General features: G+C 38.5%; 1 protein-coding gene across 3 annotated transcripts; it reads right to left on the minus strand.

The window, feature by feature from the left end:
- Positions 1-5,674: 5,674 nt before the first annotated feature.
- LOC114033930 (caspase-13-like) lies at positions 5,675-17,311 on the minus strand. 3 transcript variants are annotated; one of them, XM_027849583.1, is made up of 10 exons: positions 16,972-17,302; positions 14,635-14,679; positions 13,102-13,173; positions 11,111-11,202; positions 10,493-10,666; positions 9,878-10,112; positions 8,703-8,846; positions 6,969-7,078; positions 6,452-6,589; positions 5,675-5,801 (listed from the first exon to the last, which is right to left on the minus strand). In XM_027849583.1, exons 1-9 carry the CDS (start codon positions 17,210-17,212, stop codon positions 6,491-6,493), a joined length of 1,212 nt encoding a protein of 403 aa, XP_027705384.1. In that variant the 5' UTR covers positions 17,213-17,302; the 3' UTR covers positions 5,675-5,801; positions 6,452-6,490. The 3 variants fall into 3 exon arrangements, with proteins under 3 accessions (XP_027705384.1, XP_027705385.1, XP_027705386.1); XM_027849584.1 differs by lacking the exons at positions 5,675-5,801; positions 6,452-6,589; positions 6,969-7,078 and adding exons at positions 9,127-9,234; positions 9,692-9,789 and having other exon boundaries at positions 8,754-8,846; positions 16,972-17,311; XM_027849585.1 differs by lacking the exons at positions 5,675-5,801; positions 6,452-6,589; positions 6,969-7,078; positions 8,703-8,846 and adding an exon at positions 9,127-9,234 and having other exon boundaries at positions 16,972-17,308.
- Positions 17,312-17,600: the final 289 nt, after the last annotated feature.

Below are 17,600 nucleotides of genomic sequence, written 5' to 3' on the forward strand. Positions count from 1 at the left end.
ATAGATAGATAGATAGATAGATAGATAGATAGATAGATAGATAGATAGAGATATCGATATATATTGAAGGGAACAAGCATTTAATGAGAACCTGCTATGTGCCAGAGATTTGCAAATATTACCTATCTCATTTGATACTAAAAACAACCCTCTGAGTTAGAAGCTATTATTACTCCAATTTTGCAGTTGAGAAAACTGAGTCAGGGCTTAAGTGACTTGCCCAGGGTCACATAACTAGCATCTAAAGCCAAATTTGAACTCATGTCTTCCTGACTGCAAGGCTAGAACTTTATCCACTGCACCACTTAGCTGACCTCCGATGCCAGGGGAAAGTCTGTCCTAGGTACAGGACCTCTAAATACAACATTTAGCCTCAGCTCCTGGTCACTTCTTTGCTTAATATGTAATATTGCATGGCAAAAAGAGTCCTGAATAAGTTCAAAATGTTTAGATCACATTGGCTGTTTGATAATAAATAATAATAAAGGTTATCCTTTACAAGCCTCACTTTCCTTATCTGTATGTAATAAGTGCTAAGATATTTTCACCTTCTGCCTCCCATCTGAATTGGTAGGGAAATTAAGTGATTTTTTTTTATAGGATCATAGGATAAAGAGGAAAAAAGGGATCTTAGAAATCATCTAGTTCAACTGCAGGATTTTACAGATGAAGAAAACTGAGGTTGCAAGTTATATGGTGCATGTTCATTTCAAGATATAAGAACATAAAATACTAGAAGTCTTTAGATAACTCTGGCTCTGGAGCTCCTGGCTGTATTTCTCGATTCAGTGTGATGACGAAGGTAATCATTTATGCAAATCACAGCCTGAGCTGATCCACTATGTCACAGTCTATACCAGTTCAGGCCAGAGGTATTAAAACAATAGCAAATACTTAACTGTGTATGTAAATAACGAGGGAGAGAATAAAGTAGTAGTCGTTCTCTGACCCCATACACAAATGAGTACAAATCTTTCTAAACCTTCCTAGACAAAAGGATGGAATAGAAATCTTCCAGCAAAATTTAGGAAAGGGTGAGGAAATTATCCCTCAGAGTAATGGGTGGGGGTGGGGTGGGTGGAGGAGGGAATGGGAAGAAACAGTTCATTAGTTCCTTGACTCCTTTCAGTGTGTTTTCACAGGACAGAATTGAGATCTTCTACCCTCTCAGGCTATATTAGAGTGTAGTGAAACCTCTTGGCTTGGTCTGGAATTAGCAGGATTCTTTTGGGATTCCTTTCCATCTTAGTGTTCTTGACTAGTTCACCACTTATATCAGTCTCTGCTTTTTCTTGTGTCTCTCCAGAAGCATCACTCCAATTCTATTCTTGCTGATCGTGGATGCTCAAGAAACATCCCAAGATTCATTCGGCACACCTCTTCCCCTTACTGCTGTGGTCTTGTCAGTCCTAATTATGGTACTTTTTCTCCCTTTCCCTTCTCCTGCATGAGAGAGGCAATAGTGGCAATAATATGTATGAGGGATGCTTATTTGAGATTGTGACTCTAGAGGTTTATATCCATGTTTGGTACTAATGGTCATTCAGTTCAAGGCCTATGTTTGTCTTTCCTCTTTTTAAATTTCCTTCTATATAATTCTGGGAAGCCACATGATGATATGGAGAGGGAGTTGGAATTAGAATCAGGGAACACCTGGGGTCCTAAATGTGACACATACTATATCTTTGATGGTAGGCAATTCACCTATCATCTCAGTGCCCCAGAAAACTTTCAAAGACTATAAATTAAGGATTATTTACTGGTCTACATTGGTAGTAAGAGTCTTTTTTATTACTTTATGTTATATTATAGACTTAATCACCAATAAACCTAAACATTTCAATATTTAAAGAGCCAAAAAAAGAGAATTGCACATAAAACTATGCATTTTTGCAATGTAGTTTTTAAGTACATATAAGACTTAACAAAATAGTGACAGATTTAGTCTATTTGTTCAAGTTTCCTTCTGAACTTTTTTTTCTTAATTTCTGTGTAGTTTTCTAAGAAATGTTTTATCAATGTTCTTTCCTTTCTAGAGTTGCCATAAGAGGGAATTTCCCACTTTGAAGAAATCATAGGTCTGGACTCTACTTTTGCTTTCTCCATCCCCCCCCCACCAAACACACACACACACACACACACACACACAGTGAAATGTAATTCTGCAAGTGGAAAATCCATCTTAATACATTAGATAGGACCATGCTTATTTTTTCTCAGACTTCTTTGGTGGAAACTATGAATCAAAAGAAAGAGAAAATTCCCCAAATCCTTTGGGAAATTGGGCGTTTTATAACCAGAGAGGGTCTGATGCAAGGCTTATGTGTAAATTTTAGTATGATTATGCGAAACTACCTAACTCATAGGTTCGAGGTAAGAAAAGTTCTATAAAATAAATACGAGCAAGTTGTTTTTGTTAATGTTACTACTTCCTCCTATGATAGCTCATAATTCCAGACAAATCCAGAAGGTATAAGGAAGCTATTGCTCAGGTTTTTCTGAACAGAACCTATTCCAAGTTATTCCTCTCTTTTGGAAGATAATGAGATATTGCTTTCTTATTCACTGCTTACCCCTTCAGATTATAACACTGGGGAATTAAATTCATGAAGGGGATGCTTTAAAAAATATTGTGTTTACAAAAGATGGCGAATAGAAGATTTCCAAAAGGATTTATGTGACAGAAAGAAGTATGTAGGAAATAGTGAGAAGAATTTTACTTACATTAGAATTGTTCATTGAGAAAATCTGTTTAATTTCAATTTTGGAAGGTCATAGAACAATCAGAGATTCCCTTCTTTCTGTCCTGGGTTATCATTAGAGATCAATTTGTGACATGTGAGCAAGAAGGAAATCTCTTATTATTTAGGGATGGGGTAAGAATATGAAAATGTAGTACAGCAGAAAGGACCTGGATTTGAAATCAGAAGATTTGGGTTTAGTCTCAAATATTCAAGTTTTTATCTGTATTACCTTTTATAATATATTAGTAAAGCTAAATGATGGACAAAGCCCTCATGTGGAAGCAAATTTATTATTTATTGTATACTGAACTTATCTTGAATCCCACATTTGGAGAATTTTCCTTCCTTGGTAGAAACATTTGTTTTTCAGTCATTCTTCAGTTGTGTCAGACTCTGTGACCCATTTTGGGGTTTTCTTGGTAAACACACTGGAGTGGTTTGCCATTTCCTTCACCAGTTCATTTTACAGATGATGAAACTAAGGCAAAAAGGGTTAAGTGAGTAAGCAGAGTTTATTGTAACCTTTTTTGCTTGAATTTTGAGTAACTATTTTCCTTTCAACTATAACCATTTGAATTTCATAGTTTGCCTAATGAAAGTTCAATACTTGTCCCCTCTTTCCTCGTAACTCTTTGCAGAGAGCCATTCTATCAGTTCTGAATGCATTTGATTTTACATTCTGCTATGCTACATCTCTCCATATTGTCCACAATGAAAACTGTTAAATGTTTTGCTAATAGCTAAGTATTCTTTTTCAATATACTAAGTCTACTAGATATATCAGTGTAGTAATCCTATGAATAATGAATATGAGGGTAGTCATCTGCCATTGCCTGTTCTTTGTGAAGCCATTGGACTGGTTGTTAGTTATGATTATTTGTCTTTCACATTTTTACAAATCTTCCTTTCAATGAATTCTGGAATATTAGCAGGGATCAAAATCATAGTCACCAGCCCATATTTCAAAGACTCCACACTCTTTTGAAAAGTAAAATAATAATTGCCCTTCTCTTGTTCTACGTGATTTTTCAAAGATTGCTCACAGCAGCCCAACTATACCCACCATTTATTTTATTATACTATTATATATAATAATTCTTCAAAACCTGATTAACTACATTCATCAAAGGCAACCAGATAGTCTTATCTTCTCACTTATTTTGGATTTCAAATTCCTTTTGACCATGTTTGTGTAATCTTTTGCATCCTGAAGATCATTCTCATTGGCAGAGAAAATTGAAAACAAACAAAAAACCACCAGTGGTTCTGACTTCTTTTTATCAATTATCAATCTCTTTCATATACATTTATCTTTAGTCCTATATCTTCTTTCATCTTCCTATTGTACAACACATAGCTAAAAGAGTCCTATAGATAGATATAGGGGAAAAAAAAAACATTTTATTCTTGTCTGGAACCAAATTTAGTTCACTTTAAGCTTTAGCCCTGCTCTTTTTACATGATGCTACCAGTCTGTGGGTATAGATAGAGAAATGTCATTTGTATCCTGGAAGCCAGAAGAGGACAAAGCTATCAAGTGCCTGGAGACATGGAAATCACCAGGTAGGATGTAGAATGTGACCTCAAAGATATGGCTTCGAGAATGATGTAATTCCCAGAGTTTGGAGTGGTTTGGGGGGGGGGGGGGCTTTTTAAGAAAATGTCTTTGTCAGCAATGGTCTTCAGACAACCAGGTCAGAAAATTAGGAAGCAGGTATTAGAAGGACTTAAAAATTCTACCATAAGATTTAGACCTGGAAAGGAGCTGAGAAGAGATCTACTACAGCCACCTAATTTTACAATGAGAAAATTAAATTTCAAACATAAAAGGACTTGGTCAAAATCTCTCAGGTAGTAAGAAGAGACCACACATTTTTGAAACCAGATCCTTGGATGATTAATCCACTGCTTTCATCATTATCCCCAAACTGCCAAGTGCTGGCAGCTTTGCTAAATCCAAATATTCTTCAGACTATGTATGAGCCAGCAACTAACCTTCAGGCCGGAGTAGATTAAGTAGATTTTAGATACAACAACTACAAGATAAACCAGTAGAAGAAAAAGAGGAGATAAGAAAGGTTAGTCCAAACTACATTCATGTATTCATTAAAGATGAGGATTCATTTTCAAAGAACCTTGAAACTTTCCTATTTATTGTATTATTTTAAACCTGACTATTTCCCTATAATAACCAGGAAAATAAATCATAAGATATCCCTTAAAAGGATTGTTTCAGAAATAACAGAGAATGCCTCTTAGTTTTTTCACTTGTAAAATGGGAATAATAACAGAACCTGCTATATGGCATTCTTTTGAGGAAGCTGTTAGTGACTCATTTACAACAAGCATTTTTTAAGGACTTACTGTGTGCCAGGCACACAGTACAGAATTTAGCAAATTTACAATACTGTACACAGAAGCACTTCTGAGCATAGCTGATCTTCTGAGCAGATCTGAAAGGGATTCTAGAGATCAACAAATTGAACCCTCTCAGGTAACAGATAAAGAAAAAAATGTCCCAGAGAGGTTGTTACTGTGGGATTTTGAGCAAATCATTTTTTTTCTCATTTATAAAATGAGAGAATTAGAATTAGATAGACTCTAAAGTGGTGAATAGCAGAGGAAGGATTTTGTAATCTTCTTTATTTGCTTTGTGTGTATATATCCTATATCTTCAACAAAAGCATAAGCTTCTAAAAGGCAGGGACTGAGTTTTCCACTTCTCTTGCATCTTCCATAGTCCGTAACCAAGGGCTGAGTATGGAGCAGCTGCTCAAAAACACTTACTGAATTAAATTCAATAGTACTGTACTAGGAAAGCTAGAATATTCTGTACTGCCCAGTCCTGCTCAGATAACTACTGAACACTCTTGGAAATCTCTCCTGGGTGAAAATCTTTTACCTAGTAAAGAACCCAAAAGGCTGACAAATTATTTGATTTTGTATTTATTGTACTATTTAAAGAAAAATCAGACAATAATAACATCAACAATCCCCATGATAAAAACATCCTTCCAGAGGACGAAGGTATATAAATATTCCATCACCCTTAACTTCCTAGAGAAAAGAAAGAGAGAAATACAATGTGAAAAAGGGTGATACCACATTTAATCCTTAGCCCAGAGCCCAACCCTTATAGTGAAGGACACAGCCACAAAAGCATGATTCCTAGATATCCCCCAATATTTACTAATCAAATTAATGGGAAGAAAGACCCAGAATAATCTGAATTGGAAACCTACCAATAACATCATGTTCTATCTCAACATGTTCTGATAGAGGAATACCCTTGCACTGAAATGCTAAGAGGTACAACTTAGAAACAGAGATATGACTGGAACTTGCTTTAATAAAAGGTATAACTGACTTCATAGTAAGGATGTCATAAGTTAACTTTCAATCCTAAAAATGGTCCTTCTAGTGCAATATCATCAATGTGGGTATATTCAAGATCAAAACAAGAGAAGAACTCTTAGACTCTTTATCAACCAGGATAAAAGAATGATCTGACTAGGTTTCTATTGGCCTGATCATCACCTTCTCCATTTATACAATCAGGGCAAGGACATGTTAAGATTAAAAAAAAATTCAAGAAGAAAGTTCTACATTATTCACCAAAACAAGTGCCATTTTGTACTTTTTTCTCTTATTCATGTTAGACCTGAAGATGGGAAATTTTATCCCTTCTACAGATTGGTGTAATTTACCTGAGCTGCAACAGCCACTGTTGCTGATGCCTACTAGTTTTAATTGCCAGGGAAAAGATAGAAATACTTCGTTAATGTTGTTCTTTCAATGGTTGGCATTTGCACACTCAACTTTGGGGTCTCAAATGAATTCTGGACCTAAACAAAAAGAGATGTTTCTTAGAAAAAAGATATTCATGAATACCAGAACCAAGGAAAATATTATACCAAACAAATCTTTCTTCCCATTTGCTAGCCTCCCAGGAGAAGAGAGGAACTGACGTAGTCCTAGATTCTTGCCCGAAATTGGTAACCACTGATATAGGTTGCTGCAGGACAGGAAGAGAATATGAAGAACTGATTGCCCCATGGCTATTGTGATTTATGACAGGTCAGGCTGTTTCTGACCTAGGTCTTCCAGCTTAGGAATGACCATCACAGCTTAACAAGGCAGAAGGGCAAAATGGAGAATGAAGAGGGACAGAAATAGGCTTGTAAAGCACTGAGATAAAAGCCTATGATGTGTTGATTATCTTACCTTGTGGAAAATATCATACAAGTGGTCGCAACAAGCATACTCTCTGAAGTAATGAATTAATTGGATGATGAAAAGAGAGCCCTTGTGGACGTTTCTCCAAGACACATTATCTGGGAATTGAATTCAATTTTCCAGGCATTAGACATCTGATATGTGCAAGGTATTTCAAAGATGAAAAATAATACATTTCCTTTCTTCAATGCATTTACAATCCAAAAGAGAAGATTAGATACAAACATACTTAAGGAGGTAAAAAGGTAGCATATAATAAGGGCAAAGAAGAGATTCAGTAAAATTGCTATAAAGGGACAGAATATTTTTACCTTGGGAAAGGGGATTAAAGAAGGTTTCCCAGAGGAAATGCCACTTAAAGTGAGTTCTGAAGGAGTAGAAGTATTTCAACAGTGGCAATAGAGGAAAGAAGGGAGGATGATATCAGAGTACTATTTGTTTAGTTTATCTAGAAGATAAAAGGGCAAAAAAGAGGCATGGTGTGAAATTAGGGCCAAAAGCTCCATGGTAAACATTTTGGAGGGCCTTAAAGGCAAGGCTAAGGGTCAATGTCTTTTGCCTTTTAGGAAATTCAATTAAGCAAGCATTGATTAAGTGCCTGCTATGTGCAAGATATTGTTCTGGGTGCAAGCAATAAAAATGAGGAGCAACTGGAGATTTCTGAGCAAGGAAATGACATGATTTCAGATTTGTACCTTAAGAAGATCCTTTTGGCAGCTATGTAAAGGATGGATTGGAAAGAGAGAGAATGGAGACAGTTGTTAGGAACATATTACAATAGTCCAAGCCAGAAGTAAAGAGGGCCTAAATTAAGCTGACACTAGATTCTATAAGCTAGGGACCTTTTGTCCCTGTCCTAATGAAGAAGGAGAAGCAAATAGGCAACTTCCAGAAAAAAAAGTTATAGTACCCTATCTAGAGTAGAAACTTAATAAATGGTAAATGACTGAATGAATAAATGGCATTAGGCTAGTTCTTCTTACCCCAAGGATAATTTCTTCAATAATATATCTTTCTTATTGACCTTTTTTCACTACAAATTACAGTTTCTTCTTTCTCAAAAGAGGCACTCTGTTCTCCAGAAGAATATATTTGGGAATGAGATGCTAGGAAATGTAGCAACCTTGGCACATGTTTCTATAACCTCTTCCCCCTCTTCCTCTACACCAAGCCATACCCCCTATGATTATATATGATTATAGATTTTCAATGCCTTTCTTAAAAACAAACAAAAAAAAAACCCTGAACACTTCTCTAATTCCATTTGACTAGGATTTCTTTGCTTTTCTTCTTAATAAATATATTATAAACTTGATTAATCTGTCTTTCCAAAATTGTCATCCTGCTTGTGTTTTTAAACTGCTGATATCTATATTTTTTGCCTACACAAATTGCAAATTGCTTTAGGTTTAAGAGCTTTGCCATACAGGAAGGTGTTTCACAAACAATAAGTTGTGAGTCAGTCAGCCTTACTGAATGACAGTGATAGAAGAATGTGTATGAGATCAGTGGCTGTGGGAAAACATACATAAAATTTAACTGGAAAGAACCAATGAGGTTTTCTGGAAAAGGGCTAGAAAAACCAAGAATGCTACATTCATCATATGATCCTCCACCAAATCCCTAACAAACATGGCTTCTTGTTCCATTTTGCACTAGATGAGTGGAAATTGTGCACTGGGAGACCCTTATTAGAAAATTCTTGCCCAGGAAGTCATTTACCCGGAGTTGATGAGCAGAAAGCAATGAAGTCCTTTTCCACATGGGCCCTACAGAGAGCATCACTTTCAAAGATGCATAGGTCCTCGGTACAACTCTCTGCAGAGGGTACTGCTGAATCATTGACCCAAACAACCCCCGAATTCTCTGCAGAAACATGAGATTTGGGGTTAATATACATTGAGCAGAAACAAGCATCTTCAAATGTTGAGCAAGCATCTGGCACTAACAAAACATATACCTTCTCTCTCTCTCCCTCTCTCTCTCTCTCTCTCTCTCTCTCTCACACACACACACACACACACACACACACACACACACCTCAGAACCCATGTCTTCTACAGTTGATATGAATTTTCTCAAGGTCATAGTTATAGTAACTTTTCTATAGCACTTTAAGCATTGCAAACTATTTTACATATATTACCTCATTGAAGTCTCACAACAAGTGCTGCATCTCTCCAACTTCATAGAATAAGAAACAGTAGCATTGGGATTTTAAGAAACTAACATGGTCATGTGTCAAAGGCTGGATCTACAGGAACTCAGAGACAGTTTAGAACAACACATTTATTTTGAAACTGGAAGTAACTAGGACCCTAAAAGTTTAAGCTTGCTGACAGTCACACAGTATCAGAGGCAAGATTTAGACTGAAGTCCTCTGACTGAGCAGTTAGTTCTCTATCCCTCATTCCTACAAGAGTTAACTCAATTCTGCCTTAGGAGTTATAACCATTTCCTAAATGAGATGGTGTTTTATAGAATTTGATTTGAATTCGGGTCCTCTTATGCCAAATCCATTGATCTTTCCACTGTCCCTTAATTTAAACCAAAGATTTCCTGAATCCAGGTCCACTGCTCTTTTTATTAAACCATACCACCTCTCTTGACTGTTTAGATTGCCAAGGTAACAGAATGGGAATGACGCTCATTATCAAGAAGTGGTAGATGAGTACATTTCAAATGATCTAGGAAACTTCTTCTGAACTCACCAGACTTATTACCAGAATGAGCATCAGGCCATTAAAGAATTTCCATAGAAAAGTATATCTATTGGTGGCATTATATATTTTTCCATCACAGTTGAAGTCTGTAATAATTGAGATGTGCAGATTATCTTACAGAAGACGAAGCCCCCTGAATGATTATACTCTGCATTAATCCCAATCCATACTCACCCCCTCGGCAAGCCTGAATGATGATGACCTTGGGCTTGTCCTTCAAACTGGGACAGTTGGAAGTGTTGAAAATTTGGAAGATCCTGGCAACAGGTAGAATCTGGGAGTCTTCCTTTCTGTAATCTTTCCCACAGATGCCACTTGGCATACCATGAGACATAAGTACCAGAAAAGTACTATCAGAAGTCTGGTGGTCTGGACAGGAGGCAAATCGCTGCAGCACTGACTCCATTTCCTAACGGAAAGTCCAGATTGGCTGATCTGAGAATGTATAGTCAAAGAATCTAATAATATGAACACTCAAAGGAACAGCTGTATCTTAGGGGTAAAATAAATGTTTTGAACTGAAAGGAAGGTTCAAGCTACATTTTAAAGGAAGCACAGAAACATTCCAAAATCAGCACCTTTAGGGAAGTGTCAGGGGAGGAGAGTTGTCTCATCAAGTCCACAAAAGACTATCCAAAGTAAAGATTTATTAACTTCCTGCTGTGAAATGCTGAACTCTCTGGGTACAAATCTGAGTTCTCTTGGCCCTTGGAATGAAACTTCTGCATTTCCTGGGTTAGGGATTTTCTATAACTTTTGGAGTGAGAAAGGGCTTACCTCTGTACTTACCAAAGCTGTGAGATTCTCTTCAACATCTACCCTGTAACCCAGACCCTCAAGAAGGTCACTCATGCCTCTGATGTCATATTCAGCCCCATTCCGCGGAGGGAGCCAGTTAAACTTCGTGTTACAGATTATGAGAGCCCGACGTGTGCGGGCTTCTTTCTCCATCACTGGGTATATCTGTAGGGGATGAATATGAATGTGAATGAGTCTTCCCCAGACACTTTCAATTCAAAGACAAAGACAAGTTGATCAAATGAGAGTATAATAGCCTTCTTCAACATTTATGAGATGTCACCATGTAAACACTATCTTAAATAGAAATGATGTTGGACATAGGGAACAGAAGAAGGAAGTATCAGAAATCAGAAATCCAGAGTAGGGTATGGGTGTTCATTGAAAGGTCTTGGACAAAAATGTGAGCTTTGCTTAGCAACTGGAAAAAAAAGGAGCAAGAAATCTGGCATAGGAACTGGAAAGATCTTGCTCTTTGATGTCTCACAATCATTAAGGCAGCTGTAGAAAAGATCCCCTTCCCACAAGAGCATCACATATTTGTTTAATTGGGTGAGTTACCAAGTCATTCTTCCCTTCACCCCAGCAAAAAGAGCAAATATACAGCACCTGTCCTGCCATCTTCTTCCTTAGCATTAGGAAGTCTTCAGGGGAGCAAAGCTTGAGTGTATCTGTGGCACTGGCCTGGATTGCCTGAGGAGCTACAAAATAGAAGACACCTTTTGATATGTAACACTGCTTGCATAAGAATCCCTACTATATGCTATGGTCCTCTTGTGTCCTAGTAAAAGGCCTCATAAGTTTTCATTTTCATGAATTCAATCAATCAACAAGCATTTATTAAGTGCTTTCTTTGAGACAAGTATTATGTTAAGCACTGGGGATATAAAGAAAGAAAATAACACAAAAACAGTACATTTCTTCAAGGAGCTTTGACATCCCTATAAAGAATGAATAGGAGTGAGGAGAGACTTAAAGCAGAGAGACCAAGTAGAAGGCAATTGCAATAGTCCAAGTGAGAGGGGATGAGAACTTGAGCTAGGGTTTTGGTTTTGTTAATGAGGATAAGATAATATATATGAAAGATGTCGTAAAGACAGAAATAACAAGAATTGACAAGTGATTTGGACCCTTGGGATGAGTAAGAGCATGCTGCAGAGGAATATACCACAGTTTCAAACCTGGATGGCTGGGAAGATTGTGGTACTTTCAATAGGAGAGTTCACAAGAAGGGAGAATATGGGAAGAAATACAACGAATTCTGCTTTAGATATTTTTAGTTTGAGATGCCTAAAGGACTTCTTGACAGAAATTGTAAATAGGCAAGTAGAGAAGTGGGACTGGTGTTCAGAAAAGAAAGGTTGGTTAAAGGGAAAAAAAAGTAGAGTTGGTTATAAAAGTCTGAGAATCAATTGTATAGAAATGATAATTGAGTCCAAGAAAACTGATAATATCACCAATAAAGTAGAGATAAAAGAAAAATAAGGTGCAAGGCAAAGCCTTGGGGGACACCCACCGTTAGAAATTGAATTGGATGAAGATCCATTGAAGGAGATTGAGATAAAAAAGGTAGAAGGAGAATCCAGAAAGAGTAGAGCCATGAAAACCAAAAGAAAAGAGAAAATCCAGTAGAAGGTGATAGTACCAAATGCCTGCAAAAGGGTGAGGGTTGAGAAAAAAGGTCATAATATTTTGTAATAAAGAGAACAGCAGCAACTTTTCACAGCCTTCTTTCAGGTTGTGAAATTATTGCTGCAAAGATAGCAACTGCAGGTAGTAAGGGAAAGTGAGGAATCCATTCTGGCAATCATTGTCATCAGAATGGAGATCTTTATGAGTACCAAAAGATGGAAGGAGTGAGAAAGGAAAAGATATGTGTTTTGTTTTGTTTTTTAAAGATATTAATAATAGAACACACATTCCAGAGAGCACAGTAGAAGGTGAAGGCAGATCTGGAGCAGGATTGGAGGTAAATAGGATTAAGTTAGATATAGGAATAAGGGACATATCAGCTGGGATAGGAGAAAGAGACAATAGGGAGAATTAAAGTGTGTGATTAGAAATGGGGAAAACAGTAAGGAACCATTGGTGAACCATGAGCTGAAACTTTGGCCAAAGGAAAAGAATTACTCCTGAGGAAGAAGAAAATATATAGAAAGAAAATAGGTATAATATGGAGAATTCTAGCAAACTCATATAGCCAAATCATGGCTTTTTGTCCTGGTTGACTCACCCACTCTTGGTGTTCCAGGTATTGTGAATAAGAACTGTCTACAACCCTCCCCTAGTCCCTGTGTCTTGGGGCTTTCTACAGATCTCTATACCTGACAAGGGGGTAAAAAGGTTCTTTTTTCTTAGGACCAAGGATGAAAGGCAATTTTCCCACTCTTATTTTACCCCTAACCCCACCACCTTCCTTAATAATTCTTTCCTTGATTTGATGGTGGAGAATTTGAGCTCCCAAAAAGAACTCTCCATTATCCTTGTCACCCTTACCCTCAGGGTTTTTTGTTTGTTGGTTTATTTATTTTGTTTTTGTTTGTTTTGTTATATTTTGAGCAGAAAGGGGCCCCCAGGGCATATTCTTTGTGTTTGGTTACCTGGTGAGGAAGGAGAATTTTTCTGAAACACTTCAACTTTAGATACAGCTAGTAGTTGTCCTGTCTGGGATCCTGTAGAGAGGAACAAGGTGTCAAGTTTGTGGGATCATTTTCCTCCAAAGCACCTTCTTCTCAATGTGTTAACCCCCTCACACGCTGGACTTCTTTTTGGATATGGAGATTTTTCTTCTCAGGATTTTAGACATAAAGTCTTAGGCCTTGATATGGAACATAAGGGTAGAAAGTAGTAACTACAAAAACACAAGGAAACTGAAAAATCACAAATGAGAATCAAGCCCTATCTATGGAGCAACCATGGTTCATGAGGAATCATGAAACAGCAATTCTCTGAGGCCCAGAAGAGAAAGAGTGACTAAAAAAAAAAAAAAACACACTCAGCAAGGGCATATTACTCCTGAGAGTTTGTATTACTATAGTCGGAGTTCAAGGGCTTGTGATAATTAGATATCCCTTATCCCCGATCTCCAAGATCTTCTCCTGCCGCACTGCCCACCCCGCAATTCCCCAGGGAGTTTCAGAACCTGACTTTATTATAATGGCTGCTAGGTCAGAGGCAAGGATGACATAAACTGATCCTGACCATATTGACAATATTTTTACAGGCTAGAAAAAAGAGTAGATTCTGTGTATTGTCTCATGTTCTTGTTACTTTATCCTATATTTTTTGGGGGGAGCACAATGAAAGGTGAAAGGGTAAAGCAGTAATAGAAAAGGAACTCTAGAAAGGCAGCATTAGACATGGGAGTCAGGAGAGATCTGGGTTCAATTCATAATCTAGTTGGGAAAATTAGCAAACCGATATGTACAAATGAGCTACATACAAGCTAAGTAGAAAATAAGTAAGAGAGGGAAGGCACTAGCATTAAGAGGTGTCAGAAAAACCTTAGTGTAAAAGATGGTATTTTAGTTAGAACTTAAAACAAGCCAGGAAAACCAGTAGGAGGAGATGATGAAGGAAGAGTATTCCAGGCATGGGGGACAGCCAGAGAAAATTCCAAGAAGCTAGAGATGGAGTGTCTTATTTCTGGAAAAATCTAGGTCAGTGTCCCTGGATTTGAGAGTACACTACCTCTCTCCTGTTCTGTTATATTAGCTTCCTAATTATTAGCATCTCATTTCAAATCCTTTTCCTTTCCATCTACCATACTACTACAAAAGTGACATTCCTAAAGCACAGATCTGATCATGTCATTTTCCTTAAAATTCCAGCAATTCCCTATAACCTCTACCATCAATACAGTGTCGGTCCAACTATTTCACCCTATTCCTAAACAAACACACGGCCAGTATTTTTTTCCATCTTGCCTTTCTAGTAGATATATTATCTGCTATAATCCATAAGATTTTAATACACTCAAGGGTTGGGGAAATAGTCCAGCTTCCTGAAACACATCCTCTTAAATTTTACTGCTGAGACCCCATTAATAAACAATCTGAGGTCCAGGATGACAGATGGAAAAAAAAATAAAAACTAACTGAACCTAGACTTATACATTGACAGCGGTTACTGACCTGAGGAGGCTGTAAGAACTGGAGCAGGAATGAATCCGAGATCCTCTGTAGGAAAGAAAAGCAGAAGATAATAAGAGACCTATCTGTTGCATAAGTAGATAGTTGGGAGCTGAGAGTAGGAATAGAGGTGGAGAACAGCATTAAGGAGGAGATTTCAGTTCGGGCCCTGAGGAGTTGGAATGAAATGTGCTGGGTCTCAGCACCACAAACTCCACAAATAAAAGCTTGTTGAGTGATACAGACACAATAATATGATATGTAAGCTTTGAAAGGTTAACCAAATGAGACAGTGAATCAATTAAGCAACAAGAATTTTATTAAGCACTGACTATGTGCCAGGCACTGCCATACTAAAGGCATGTAGATAACCAGGAGTTCAGGAGGAGAGAGAGATCTCTGCAGGCTAATGGATTACAGAAGACTTCTTGAAGGGTATGATCTGGGTCTCAAGGGAGTGGGAAGATCTTATGCATTGCCCAGGTGAAGGAAAGGAAAGGATCTAAGGCCCTCTTATCTCTGGCTGAGTAGAAGTTTGGCTTAATGTTGTTATCCTGTTGGTTCTTGTTTTTGAATTCTAAGTGAATAGGTAGGGAGTTTTAACTTTTTTAATGACTGACTTCAGATGTTCAAACTGGACACTGATACTAAGTGGGCGAAACTGTTCACCACAACCCAGTGCTCTTAGAGGAAGTTTTAAGTGCATGGAGAGCTTGTGGTTTAGACTTCTGTTTCCTAGTAGGGTTGAACTAGTCTGAGAAACCTAGTGGGAGATAGGGTCCCAAATATCACAGCACTGTTTCAAAGATCCTACTTCACTGTCTCCACTTCAGAACTTGTTTTTTTGTTTTTGGTTTTTTTTTTGGCTAGGTAATGAGGTTAAGTGACTTGCTCAGAGTCACACAGCTACTAAGTGTTATGTGTCTAAGGCTGGATTTGAACTCAGGTCTTCCTGAATCCCGGGCCGGTGCTCTATCCACTGCACCACCTAGCTGCCCCCACCACTTCAGAACTTTAAATGACAATTTTTTGCTATTTCCTGTTTCTTCCCTCCTCCCTGATCCAGGGTACCTGAATATCAAGTCCTAGATGGGAGTGGGCAGAGCATGCAAAGAGTATGGGCCAGCTCTGAAATCTCTGCATGACTATGGGGTGACTTTTTGATAATGATCCATTAAGATTTTGGGCAGATAGGTACAGTAAAGGGCTGGACCTGAAGACGTTAAGACTCATCTTCCTGAGTTCAAATCTGGCCTCAGATACTTACTAGCTGTGTGACCTTGGGCAAGTCACTTACCCTTGTTTGCCTCAGTTTCTCCTCTGTAAAATGAGGTAGAGAAGAAAATGGGAAACTACTCCAATATCTTTGCCAAAAAACCTCGTATGGGATCACAAAGAGTCATGACTCAACAACAAAAGTTTACTTAATAGAATGAAATTCTTTCTCATACTTGCTGTTGTGATTGCCATCTGATTGACTTCTTGATATTTTGCACTCATTTAAAAAAAAAAAGAAAAGAACTTCTATTCTTGCTCCTGACTCAGCACAGAATCCAGGGAATTGTCTTAAATTCAGTAATCTAATCATTCTCTTCCTGGGACATTTTCCTTGTGCTGAAATACAATACTTGATCAAAGCCTGACCCAATTCATTTCATCTCCTCCTTTCTCCACTGGTCCTCATCCCCTGTTTCTCCTTTCAGCAGCTGAGACCACAGTTGAAATCTCCTCTATTAACTTCATTCTCCCAGATCTACCATCTGCCTTTCTCATAAATTCCTTCCTCCACCTACTGGCACCCCCTGAGCATTCTCTTCCCACCAGCAAACTCTCCTCATGGCCCAGATGTTCTTCCCCTCCAGTATCAGGAAACAGAAACTGAAATCCACTCCTCCCATCCTGACTGTTATGAAAAAACATAGAGGTGACCCCCTCTTCCTATCTCAGCCCTGTGTCATGTATCCCAATGGGATCCTCTTATTCTAAAGACAGAAATTATTCGATAAGCATTTATTAAGTAGCTTTGACAGGCCAAACACTGAGCTAGGTGCTGAGGATACAAACATAAAAATGACATAGTGCCTGCCCTGAAGAAAGCTTACATTCTTTAGAGGGAAACTACTTACAAACACAAAATCTTTGCAGAGTCAATATAAGGTAATTTTGGTTTGGGAGAAGCCCTGGAAGAGAATTCCAAGTAAGGAAAGTAAGGAAGGGAGCAAGGGAGGATGGAGGGGAGGAGAGAGGAAAGAAGGAAAAAGGGAACCTGGGGAGCGGGGAGAGGAGGGGGGAGCTGTGCAAGTGGAAGGGGTAAGTCCCAGTCCCCAGGCAGGCACTTACCCTTCTTGGCTCGCTCGCACAGCTCCCTCAGGCCCATATTCTGCCAGATGCGCAGAGCCTGCTCCCAGGCCTCTTGCTGCCCAAGAGAACTGACCAGGAGATCTGCCAGTTTGGGGCGATCGGCCTCCTCCAGGCAGCCCCGGGGGAGGCAGTTCACCAGATACAGCTTGAATTTCTTCAGCTCCCCCGAAGTCAGGTGCTCCAAGTGCAGAAGCAGCCGGCAGCGGACTGTGTCAGCCATCTCAGCCCAGTCCGCTGCCCTGCCTCTAAGTGGGATTAAACAGATAAGTGCAAGTAAGAGCAAGGACCCAGCACCACACTAGGACCTTCCCATTTTCTGTTAGACCACTTGTGAAACGGGAGGGAGGAGGAGCCTGATTGGGCTGAGGAGCCAGTCTTTTTTTTTTTTTTTTTTTTTGACTGTTTACTTTTTATGGTCTGGACTACTCCCTGTACCTGGTGGGAGGAGCTGGGGCTCCGAGGATCAGAATCTGCTTGACACATCCTACCCCAACAGATACTTGCATTTTCCTTCTTCCAGCAGAACCTTCAGACTACATCCATCTAGTGAATTGGAATCAGACGTCCTGGATTCAAATCCTACCTATGACAGGTATTACCAGTATCGT

The sequence above is a fragment of the Vombatus ursinus genome, unplaced genomic scaffold (genome assembly GCF_900497805.2).
Source record: "Vombatus ursinus unplaced genomic scaffold, bare-nosed wombat genome assembly UNPS02007612.1, whole genome shotgun sequence".
Taxonomy (NCBI): Eukaryota; Metazoa; Chordata; class Mammalia; order Diprotodontia; family Vombatidae; genus Vombatus; species Vombatus ursinus.

Bases quoted from the DNA above. Each gene is read 5' to 3' on its own strand.
- LOC114033930 (XM_027849583.1), bottom strand. From the start codon at position 17,212: ATGGCTGACACAGTCCGCTGCCGGCTGCTTCTGCACTTGGAGCACCTG. The intron at 14,680-16,971 runs GTAAGTGCCTGC...TCTTTCCTACAG, and splicing joins GTGCGAGCGAGCCAAGAAGG to AGGATCTCGGATTCATTCCT. The intron at 8,847-9,877 runs GTGAGTATGGAT...ATGTTTCTGCAG, and splicing joins CATTCAGGCTTGCCGAGGGG to AGAATTCGGGGGTTGTTTGG.